This window comes from Notechis scutatus, chromosome 16, assembly GCF_049901735.1.
Source record: "Notechis scutatus isolate UNSWTSFEM ecotype Mainland chromosome 16, rNotScu1.2, whole genome shotgun sequence".
Classification (NCBI taxonomy): Eukaryota; Metazoa; Chordata; class Lepidosauria; order Squamata; family Elapidae; genus Notechis; species Notechis scutatus.
The window spans coordinates 2,799,871-2,812,098 of record NC_142024.1 but is presented as its reverse complement, the minus strand read 5'-3'; the positions used below and the strand labels follow the sequence as shown (position 1 = coordinate 2,812,098).

The 12,228-nt window shown below is 48.9% G+C and overlaps 1 protein-coding gene across 1 annotated transcript in view; it reads left to right on the top strand.

Annotated features, from left to right (window-relative positions):
* The window catches only part of SKI (SKI proto-oncogene), a 107,775-nt gene extending 95,798 nt beyond the window's left edge, over positions 1-11,977 (top strand). Inside the window, 6 exon segments of the mRNA XM_087944596.1 lie at positions 6,240-6,362; positions 6,739-6,854; positions 7,813-8,102; positions 8,853-9,163; positions 9,652-9,882; positions 11,168-11,977. Of these exon segments, the coding sequence (XP_087800722.1) occupies positions 6,240-6,362; positions 6,739-6,854; positions 7,813-8,102; positions 8,853-9,163; positions 9,652-9,882; positions 11,168-11,356 (1,260 nt within the window). The 3' untranslated portion in view covers positions 11,357-11,977.
* The last annotated feature ends 251 nt before the right edge of the window (positions 11,978-12,228 follow it).

The window sequence follows — 12,228 nt, the reverse complement described above, 5'->3', positions numbered from 1 at the left end:
CACTGTCAATCAATGGGGGGGGGTGGAGATGATGGAAGCCAATAACAGAGGACTGGGAGGGAGGGAGGCGGGTGCACCGAGCCCAGATTTAATTCCTGCAGTCTCTTAGTTTCGACAGTGGCAACAACCCACCGCACCAACAACTGCTGTCCGGGCACTCGGTGTGGTTAGAAGCATTGTCATCTGGCCCATCTCCGTGCCTTGTCTTGGCTCTCTTGAGTTTCTTATATTTCTTATATATTATTCTGCACCCACCCCTTTTCCTCCAGCAGATGAAAGCCATTTCGTGTCTTAGATTCTTGGTTTCCAAGCGATGGGAGGTTTCCGCTCTGAGGAGGGGGGGAAAAAACCTCTCTTTTAAAATAGACAAAAAGGGCTTTTTCACAGAAGCCGAGACAAGGAAATGGCTTGTTTTCAATGTTGAGACTTTTTAGTAGCGGGGCAACCTGAAATTATTCCCTTGAAAGCACCTTTGGGGGCAAGGAAGGCAATTGTTTCCAAAAGAACAAGATTTGTGAAGTTAAACAGCGTGGGAAATCATTAAAAAAAATATATGCCGTGCCTAAATATTCCTCTGTTGGGAGATTACGGTCCACCCTCGATCGAAAACCCAGCCAAAATGTTGCAAGGAACAAAAAACAACAACAACTAAAAAAAAAAAAAAAAAAACAGAAGTTTTCCTCCAGGTTTGGAATTTGAAGCCACAGCTGTGATTTTATTTTTTCCCCCCCCAGCAAAGCAGATGAATTTTGCTTCGCCATGCAGACTTTGCAGAAGAAAACATTTTTTTATTTTTATTTTTTGCAGAGGAAATGAGATTAGAACGTCTGAGAGGAAGGGGAGAGTTTGAAAGCCGCTCGGTAAATATAGCAACCCAAGCTTGCGCAATGCAAACCCACTGTTCCTTCACGGCAGTTCGTCGTGTCCTTTCCGTCGCAACTTGTCAATAAAGCTAAGATACCGCCGTCATTTCTGAAGAACTTTAAACACACACACACACACACACACACACACACACCCATACACAAAACCCACCACTGTAATATGGAATATTTCAAGGCACCCTGTTCCTGAGATGGATATTGGAAGGCAGCTCCAAGGCCGCCTGGAGACACCGTTGGGTCCTTGGTCCAACTGAGGCTAGCCTTGGCCCAGACTGACCATGGTGTGTAGGAGAAGTTGTGTTCCGAGTTGCGTGCCGATAAATACCTTTGGCCCAGCCTCGTAGTCCTTCACATGAGCAAGGCCTACTTTGGCTTACTCATCAAGGTCATGAAACAGGCTGCGTCGGTTGTGTGGGCGGCACAACTGTCAGGGAACTGTGGGGTGGGATATGGGCTCTGTGTCTGTGTGTGTGAGAGAGAGAGAGTCAGTCAGTGTTTTGGCAAACGGCACCACCGACGTTTGGGAATGTTTGGGAACCACCTTCAGATGGTTTTTTGATGGGTCAAAAAAAAAAGGCTTTTCTGGCTGTTTTCCATGGCTCAGATTGGAGGAAGGGAGTCTGTCTGATGGGAGATTTCCATGGTTGCAACTTCTTCTTTCCAAACACCTTGGATCCGCGCAGGGTGCTTTCACAATCGCCCGGTTTAAGCAATACCTATAATTAGATTTACAGCAGTTGGACTAGAAGACCTCCAAGGTCCCTTCCAACTCTTGTTATCCTGTCATGCTCCGTGAGAGAGACATCACCGTGACTGGGTGTGTTCCCTACTCCCATTATCCCAGACCAGTGAATGGTGGAAGCCATACGGGGCGCATAAAATGGTGGGGCTTGAAGTGTGTCGGTTCGGGAAAATAAGAGTTGAAAACTTTTTCAGAACCGGAGGAGCATTTATGGATAAAATAAGGGACTGCAGTCCACACCGACCCACAGTTCTTTTCCCAACCAAACTGCATCTGGCGTCTTCGCCATGTCGGTGGGTTGTTTCTGGGGAAAACGTGGCTCAGACCCACAAGTTGTGGACTTCACAGCTTCGGTCAACCCCCCCCCCCAAAAAAAAAACAACCGTCTGGCCAAAACTTTTGGGTGGGAATGCGCCGTGGGTTCTGCAGTGTGCTTGTGTGCGTGTTTTGCTTCGCTCCAACCTCTCAGTTGCTACGGAAAAGTTGAGCCAATAAAGTCTCGTGTGTTGGTGGCCGTTGCACCTGCTTGGTTTGTCAGATGCTTTCAAAGGCACAAGTGTGGGCAGCTTGTCTCTCTCTCTCTCTCTCTCGTCCTCTTTGCCAGCTCGTTGAAGCCAAATTTTGCACTGGGAAGTCCACATTCTCAGCCAGACACCAACGGCAGAAAGTGTGATTTGTTTGGTGGTCCCTGAGGTCCAAAAGGTTGGTGACCCCCTGGTTTGTAGCCAATGCCCATATTTACCTGCATGGGGGAAAACCTACCTGACCTACCTGGGAAGTGAGAGGGTCATTTTTTAAGGAACGCGAAGAGGCGACCGCAGAGGGAAAAGGTGAGAGAGATTTCCTGCAGAAAACCAGAGAACAGACTACGCAGCCCAGGGAGAGAATTTGCAAAGGGGAGGATGGAGTTAGGAAAGGGAATGCCCGGCGTGTAGGAATACCAGGGATTGTAGTCCTTCCAAGGAGAGAGAGAGAGAGAGAGAAGGGGGGGCTTTTTGGTAGCGAAAGAGCTTTCAGATGGTGGGGTGGGGGTGGAGGGGTGGTGGTGAGATGTTTGGCGAGAGGCCATCTGGCAGCCGCGTCCCCCCAAGCGTGGAAAAGGTCTTGCAGGCCTTGACATTTTTTGCTGATGTATTTCGAGCTCCTGCCAACTGTGCTATCACCTTGCCTGCCAATCTTACGATTAGGCCTTGGCCTCAAGATGACGGGGGGGTGGCCCTCCAAAGCGGGGTGTGTGTGGGGGGAGTGGAGAAGAAGCCTCTCTTGGCCTCCCACCACGCTCGGCTTTGCCACGGCCACGCAGGACATGTCCGACGTGAACCTGCATCAGCCCGGAGCCCCGTTAAAGAGCCGCCTGCAGGGAGTGGCCTTCAGCGGAACAGGGGCCACATTCCGTCTAACATCTGTTTGGCACCCGGAAGAACCGGGAACAAGGCGCGTATAAAGTGTGTTTTCGGGGTTTGGAGCAATTTCCTTTGGAGCTCCAGACCTCTCCGGGGTCACCCTTTGGGCTTCCAAGATGGCAGCCGGATGGCATCTATGGAACCCACCGAGGGGTTTGAAACTTTGGCTGGACCAAGCATGAAACATCTGGGGGAGTCGGCGTTATTGGTCTGGGAGGCGCATGATGAGGACGGTGGTGTGCTGGATTAGCAGCCTTGCGTTGGTTTTTTTGGAAACACGCCTTGCCTGCTTGCTTCGTGCACGTGGCCATCTATCCGGTCCTTCTGATGGGGTGGGGGGAGGGGAAGATATGGCTTCTTCAAAGGGGCCTCCGACATCCTTTCTGGATGGCTGGAGTTGATTGGTCGCCTGACTTTTCCACAAATTCAACTTTGTGACGGGATGTCACAACGTCAAAAGGAACAACCGCGAGAAGGTTCTTTATTACCCGCAAAGCCTGGTTGCTTGGTGTTCAAGGCTGAAGGCTGACAGAGGGGGACATTAATTGATGTTTTTTTTTTTTAAAGTCATCTTCCCCTTGACTGCTATATTCACCTTTTTAAAAACCTATTTTTTCGCCTTCTGGATGAGATGCGCGGCAGGGAAGATAGATAGATAAATAGATAGGGGGATATATATATATATATGTTAGATAGACAGATAGGTAGATAGAGATATACATATCTATATCTATCTATCATCTATCTATCTATCTATCTATCTATCTATCTATATAGAGAGAGAGAGGTAGAAAGAGAGATAAGTAGATAAAGATAGATAAAATATATATATATATATAGAGAGAGAGAAAGATAGGTAGAGAGAGAGAGAGAGAGATAGGTAGATAAAGATAGATAAGATATATGTGTATATATATATATATATATATATATATATATATATATATATATATATGTATGTATGTATATATATATATATATATATATATATATATATATATATATGTATATATGTATATGTATATATATATATATATATATATATATATATATATATATATATATATATATATATAGAGAGAGAGAGAGAGAGAGAGAGAGAGAGAGAGATAGGTAGAGAGAGAGAGAGAGAGAGAACCCATCTGTCCCAGAAGGAGCCGCTGTCCTCTTTCGCCAAGGCTTTGAGATTTGCCCTCAACCCCCCCAAAAAAACCCCTTCCCCTTCCCTCCCTTCTGCAATTAAACAAAATAAAAATCTTCCTGCGGAGCAGAAATGGAGGGAAAAGAGGGGGAGCATCAGACCCCCTCCCCCAAAGGAAATGGAGAGGAAAGAACAGGCCCCTGTTCTGAGCTCCGCCACCTGCTCCTCCTGGCCCCCCCTCCCTTCAGCCCTCCCCACAGACCGGGCTGGGATCGGCAACCTTTGCCAAATATCATTCGGATGCTGTCACCGTTTCCTTTTTCCTCTGCTGCAGGAGTCCCCACCCCTCCCGCAAAACCAGCCCCCAGTGTGCAAAACCCGGGGCAAACACAAGCCAGGTTTGTGGGTTTAAAATCCAAGCCCTGCTTAAAAAAGGAGGCCAGCCCCCTCTGGGCACACGGGGGGGGGGGCAAGGTTGGGAGAAGGAGTGGGGGGAAAAAAAGAAGAGGGACCAGGCACACTTCCTCGGCCCAGTAGATGCTGAGAACCCAGTTGCTTCTCTGGCCCACTCGATCCCGTTCAGGATCCAGGAAGGAAAGTGGGAGGGGGTGAAAACGAGAGGGTTTTAGGCGGGGGGGAGAGGAGGGAATCCCTGGAGGCTCCTGCGTTGTTGGAACAGGCGGGATTTGATTCCTGCCCCGGAAGCCCCCCAAGTCAAGTGTGGGGGGGGGGAGAGAGACCCTTGCAATGTGGCTCCCCTGGAACAACCCAGTGGCGTTGATGGGCGGGGAGGGGGGGTTTCTTCTGCCCCCCAGTGATATATAGGCCGACTGGTGGAAGAAGGCAAACGCAGGATCTCGGGCAAGCAGCCAGCAGAATCCGCTGCAGCTGTGGCATTGTGAAGTCATCGTCCTTAACAACCGCTGCAAACAGAATAATAACAAAGTCTGGGCTGTTGGCACCGCCAAGGGCTAAAGGAGGAACGCTGCTGCTGCTGCCGCCGTTCCGATTGCAGAACCAGCCAGCCGCCGGTGGTCTTCTTCGAGGCTCTCCTTTCCTCTTTCCCTTAGCCAGGCGCAGCGCTTTGCAAATTCCTTGGCTGGGTCCTTTTTCTTTCCTTTCCCCTCCCTCCCCTGAAATCTTCTCCTTGAAGAAAAAGCCTCTTCTGGAAAATCCGCTCCCTTCTATATCCCACTGATGGCGGTTTTTATTCATATGCCTTTGAGAAGTATTTTAGTTTATTTGTTTTCCGTGGGGGAAGTTGGGTTTGTCACGGCACTGGATGCCTCTCCCAGTTGGACACGGCTGCATTGTCAATTTAACAGATTTCCCCAAACTTGAAAGGACCCAATCCCTCCCCCCACCCTCACCCCACTTCCACCCCTCAAGCTGGTACAAGTTTCTGCTGAAATATAATTAAATAGATCGTATCTCCTCTTGGACTGGACACGGTGCTGGGAGATTTGACAGCGGCTTCATTTTGGCAGTGAGCTGAGCTGGTTGGCCACTGTTTTTTTTTTCTCCCTGCAGTATATGGAGTTAAGATTTACGAACCGTTTAAAACACCTCCTTTCCAAGGTGAGGCTTTGCAGCCTGGATGGGCTTGAACTGGCTGGATGTGTTTGAGGCCTCCCTTGTGCTCAAAAGTGGACTTTTTGTAGGATGGGGACAGAAGAAGAAGAAGAAAAACCTCTGTATTTGCAGCATCAAGTACAAGGTTCAGGCTTTAAAGTCTTGAGTGAGCTCTTCCTGCTGACTTTTTAGTTACCTCTCTTTGCAAACATAACGGTGTCTCGTTCGACACTCTGCAGGGACTAAGGGAGGCCTGCCATTTTAGGATGCATCCCATTTTGAGTTTTAACCCCAGACCCAATTTTCTCTTGTTCCTCGTTCCCCGTTTTCTAGCGAAGGGGGAAAAGTGGCTTCCTTTATTCATCCAAATGAAGCGGTGGAAGAGGCTGCAAATTGAATCCTGTGGCCGTAATATCGGCCGGCCTTTGACGGACCCGTGTCCTTTTTTTAAACGCAGGGTTTTGTTTTGTTTTTTAAATGTCCTTTTTCCCTTTCAGGTCCCGTCCGATCCTCCTCTCCCCAAGAAACCCAAAACAGACGATGCCCTGCAGTCTCCCTTACTTGGGGATAAAGAGAAGCAGTCCAGCTGGTTACGATCCTTGTCAAATTCATCCATTAAGGTGAGTTTGGGGAAAGCTGTCAGGTTTTAAAGGCTGGAGGGTGTAACACCAAAAAACAACCACCCCAAATTTTTCTTTGTCTGACCGGGTTGAGTGGACGGGAGTCCAGGATGGCCCTCAGTCTGGCTAATTTTGCGTTGGCTTCATGCATGGGAGTATGGTGTTGGTCCAGCAGTCTCTGCACACCCTGGCTTCTTTGCAGGACGCAATACTCATAATTACACACTTAACTCAGAGATTCAGAAGCCCAGATCTACAAAACTCGATCCTTTTCCAGTCTTCCTCCAGCCAGGCCATTCACTATATCTTTATTTTATCCATTTGTATCTTACTGTTTTTTTCCTCTTCTCTCTTTTTATTTTTTTAAAAAAATCAGAATATTGGGTGTCTCCATCCCCGGCAGCGTCTTTCTGCATTCCGGCCCTGGTCCCCCGCCATTTCAGCCAGCGAGAAGGACGTCTCCAACCACGTCCCTACGTTGATTAGAGACAGGTAAGGAGAAGCGGAGGAGTTTCCCAGGACGAAATTTCAAGGCCGCTAAATTTGAAATGAGGGCCAGGTGCGTTTCCCAAAAGTATCCGACAGGGAGCATCAACGCCACAAGATCTTAATAGCTGGACACGAATAAGACATGGACAGACAGAACCGGGGTATAAAATCAAGTTCTTTGGAGCGAAGGGAAGGAAGGGCGGTTGAGCTGGAGAAGTTGATGGGTCGGATGAATGAATGGTGCCTTTGGCCTGTGGTCACTTGAAGCTCTGCCCTAGCTTGCTTTTCAATTGAACAGCTGATTGATAGTTCCTTGATTTGCATATGCTTACCCAAGGACATAAGAACATCCTCGACTTACAACAGTTCAATTTAGTGACCATTGGAAGTTGTAACAGCACTGAAAGAAGTGACTTGTGACCAGTTTTCACACTTAAAACCATTGCAACGTCCTCATGGTCACGTGATTGCCTGGCTATGGACTCATAATTATGACGATTGCTGCGGTGTGGGTGGGTGGGTCCCCTTTAACAACCCCCTTGCTCATTTAACGACTGCAGGGATTTCAGTCAGGAAATGGGGCAAAATCCACTTAACGACTATTAGCAGCAGAGATTTTGGGGCTCGATTCTAGTTTGCAAGTCAAGAACTACCTGTGTAATTACCTAAATTTTAAAAAAACAAAAAATAGCTCAGTTGCTTTGCCTCTTTAAAATTTTGGAGCAGCAAAAAATAAGACTTTTTAAGTTTGCCCAGTGAAGAAGTCAACTTTTCAAAGCTGGCAATTAAAAGCCTTTAGATGATTCATTGCGTTAATGAGCGATGGCACGGAAACCTTCCCAAGGAGTGCTCTCCTCCCAACTTTTCTCTCCGAGGGAGCGGGTGAGTCACAACCGCCCCCCAAAATAGCTTTGTGGGGGCTGCGAGGTAACCCAGCGCTCTCTCTCTCTCTCCTCGCCAGTTTCTACTCATATAAAAGTTTTGAGAACTCCGTCGCACCCAACGTGGCGCTGGCCCCGCCTCCTCAGCCAAAGATCGTGAGCAACCCACTGTGCCCTCCAGCGGCCTTGAGGAACGGTGAGACCCTCAGCAGCCCTCCCCAGCTCCGGAAAAGGAAACACGTCGCCGAACACCCAGCCGTGCCCGAACCGCCGCCCGTCGCTGCTGTGCCCACCACCGCTGCTCCCGCCCCTGCCACGGAAGAAGAGAAGGAATCCGAAGCCGAGATAGAAGTGGAAACGCGAGAAGAATGTAAGTGGGACTTTTTCGGGAAGGAAAATCCCCTCCCCCCTTTGGCTCAGAAAAATGGATTTGGGGTCAAATCATTGTCAATAGAATTCTTTATTGACGATTATTTTGACCACCAAATCCATTTGTCAGCACCAGGAAAATCAGGGGATCCGGGCGTTTCAAATGTGAATTAAAAAAATATTGTAAGCTTGAGCTCTCTACAAGAATCTGAACTACTAACAGTCAAGGGAAAGTAGCGGGAGATAAGCATAAGAAGGAATTCAAGGTGGGCTGGGCTTTGATCTCTTGTGGAAGTGCAGGGACTCATGACTGATGGTCTGCTTGACTCCTCCCTCCCTCGGGCTCAGCCTGGTTGTCTCCTACAATAGTTTCATGTTAAAGTCATCCGTCCAATAGGTTGAACTTTTTCTTTTTTAAAAAAAGCAAACTGCCTTTGGAAGGAAATCAGATCCTGTCTGGAGGCCCCACCAGTTCTTCAGAAGGTAGCCCAGACAGAGAACAGGACTTCCCTTGAGTGGTTGTTCAGTGCCACAATTCTGCAAGGTGAAAAGAATGCTGCTCTTAGCTTCACACAATCAAAATATGCCCTGTTACAGGGACAGAAGTGCAGGGCACGCTCCCCACCAACCCTGTGTTTCTTTGCGCGTGCAACAGGGCTTGACTTAATAACCCCACAATCCCCACACGTTGCCTGGGGTGTGTGTGCAAGTGGCCCGATTGCCACCACTTATTTCTTCCTTCTCTCCGCAGTCACTTCCTCCCTGTCCTCGCTCTCCTCTCCGTCCTTCACCTCTTCGAGTTCAGCCAAGGATATGAATTCTCCCAGCCTGCAAGTCCAGCCCGCCGCCGGCAACGCCGTCTTTGAAGGGTCAAGTCATGCCGAGCCTCAGAACGGACCCAACGGGCTGGAGGCCGAGCTGGAGCATCTGAGGCAGGCGTTGGATGGCGGCCTGGACACGAAAGAAGCCAAAGAGAAATTCCTCCACGAGGTGGTGAAGATGAGGGTCAAGCAGGAGGAGAAACTCAACGCCGCCTTGCAGGCCAAGCGCAGTCTCCACCAGGTAATGGGGTGCTACCCCGTTGGCCGAGGACATTCAAGGGACCCCGTGGCACTAGATTTGAGTAGAGTCTCTGGGGGGGGGGGTTGGTCACTCCGATTGAACTCTTCTGTGCTTCTAATGGCCCACCTGGGATCTTCGAAGCTCAGATTGGGTGGTGTTGCGTTACAGGTTGTCCTTGACTTACAACAGTTCGTTTAGTGACTGTTCGAAGTTAATGCGGCACTGAAAAGGGACTTAATGACCCTTTCCCACACTTATGACCATGGCAGCGTCCCCACGGTCACGTGATTTACATTTGGAGGCTTGACAGCTGGTTCATATTTATGACGGTTGCAGCGTCATAATGCGTGATCCCATTTTGTGACCGACCTTCGGACAAACAAAGTCAGGGGGAGAAGCCGGATGAGACTAAGGAACATCCCCCCACCCTCCTCCTCTTCCTCCTCCCGTGGGGCCCTTCCGATGTTAACACGCCCTTCTTGTCCCAGGAGCTGGAGTTCCTCCGCGTGGCCAAGAAGGAGAAGTTGAGGGAGGCGACGGAAGCCAAGCGCAACCTGAGGAAGGAGATTGAACGCCTCCGGGCAGAGAATGAGAAGAAGATGAAAGAGGCCAACGAGTCCCGGATACGGCTCAAGCGGGAATTGGAGCAGGCCCGACAGGTCCGAGTATGCGACAAGGGCTGCGAGGCCGGCCGTCTACGAGCCAAATACTCAGCCCAGGTGAGTGTGGAAGCAACGATGCTCTTTTCCCCCATCCCGGAGCTTGGCTTGCGACGCTCTGCCCTCCCCACCAAAATTTTTAAAATCAAGGATGCCTCCGAGGTTAGCGGCCCTGCTTTCCGGACCTTTCGAAGTAACCCTTCGCGAGGAGGCTTGGTGGAAACACTCCAGGTAGCTCTGAGCATCTCGTGCTCAAATTTCTCCTCCTCCCCATGAGTCAGAGAACTTTTCAATTTGGGGTTCAGATTCCTGTTCTTGGGTTTGAGTCAGACGGTGAATCATCCTTGCAGGATATTTTGTTCATCACCAGGATGTCTTTCCTAGCCTCACCTGGTTAACAGAAAAGGCTGCTGGTGAAAACATCCCTTTGAGAGGCCTCTGTAACCGTCTGTGGGGAATGGCCTCGGGAGACGGAGCCAAGGGAATGGACAGATAAAGAGAGAGCAGAGCCCAGAGAAGTTATAATGGGCTCAGAATGGACCCTTATCTAGATTTTGGGGGCTGTACAAGGGAAGGAAGGGGAAAAAACTGCTCCAGATTCTCTTAACATAGCTTTATACAATGAAGTAGAATGAGTCTAGCTGGTCGTGTTTCCTGCCTGGTCTACCTGCTCGGGCTGACACCTGCCAGCTTTAGGAGAGCCGAGGCAGAAAGCGATGCAAACATGGCTCAGAAGCCTGGCATTTCCGCCACGAAGCGTTAGATGCTGGGTGTGCCAGGTGTTGCTTCCCTCTTGCACAGCTGGGATGTGGCAGGCAAGAGCCCCAAATTGCATTGTCTGGCTTTTTCCTGCTGATGCTCAGCTGCCTGTTCAGGGATTTTGCAGGTGGCTCTGTCCGTTTTCAGTGTTCTCATGGTTGCAGGGGAGGAAGGAGGGGCTCTGCGTGCGAGATGCACAAATAATGTGCTCAGTCTTCCCGCCTTAACGCCCAACTGCTGTACCAACAGAAGGGGAGAGAGAGAGAGAGATGAGAGAGAGATAGATAGATAGATGAGAGTGAGAGAGAGAGAGATGATAGATAAGAGACAGACAGACAGACAGGCGCAGAGGCAGAGAGAGAAAGAGGGAGTAGGGAGGGAGGGAGAGGGGTCGTATCTCCTTCCCCGGTTGCTAACTTAACCAAACCTGCCTTAAGAAAAAGCAACCGAGAAGGGCAAGGGTCCAAAAAGATAGGAGAGAGAGAGAGGGAGGCGCTCACCCACCTGCATATGCACCCCCCCCATTGCTCTAAGCAGTTCGGGGCCCCCCGCTAACCCTAATGCTCTGTTCGTCTCGTCCCACAAGATCGAAGATCTGCAAGTGAAGCTCCAGCACGCAGAGGCGGACCGAGAACAGCTGCGCGCTGACCTCTTGCACGAGCGTGAAGCGCGCGAGAACTTGGAAAAAGCCGTCAAGGAACTGCAAGAGCAACTCTGGTCAAAGCATAACGATCTGCCCAACAGCGCGCACACCCCGAAAGATCCCGAGAACTGAGACACATACACACACACACACACACACACACACACGGTCCAAGACGGGTGGAATCCGTGCTCTCCTGCCTGTGGCCCGTGGGCCGATCCGTGCATAGTAAGCAAGACTGCGTGGAAGAGGCGTTTCCCCACCCCCTGCTGCATGTGGCTAAACACCATGGATCTGTGGTTCTTAAATCGGAGGGCAAAAACGTTGTTACTCTTTATAACAAAAGCACTGAATTCTGCCTCTCTTTTTTTTAAAAAAAAAAATATCCGTATAGCACAACATTTTCCTGTGCCTATAACGTGAGAAGTGTTTATAAATCTACTCTTTTGAGTCTGCAGCAAAAAAAAACCACACACACACACACAGACACAAAAAAGGGGGAAAAATTAAAATGTATTTTTTTTCTTTTTTACTGGGGAAAAAAAACCAAACTGTTTGTGGAAATAAGGGACAAGCTTTGAGGGCTGCTACAAATATAAAAAAATAAATATACGTATGTGTGTGTCTGTGTACTCACACACCCACACACATATACGTAAACACACAAACCCCAACAAGCCCTTTTTGTCGTAAGCTATTTCAAAATACAAACCATTTAAAGTCGACGACGTACTAAAACCATTGACAAGATTTTTTTAAAAATAAAGAAAGAAAAGAAAAATAAAATATATTATATATGAATGCTGGGGCCAAGGGTGGGATACTTTTGATGCCTAATATGTAAATTGGTACAGGTGTTGGAAAAGTGTTTCAGGAAAAAAGAAATAGCCATGATTGATTTCAAATCAAGGGATTTTTTTCGGCGGGGGGGAGGGAGAATTTCCAATTTTGGATTTTTTCCTGCCCAGATTTCAGCCTCTTGTTTTTTTTCCTATGTTTGGATC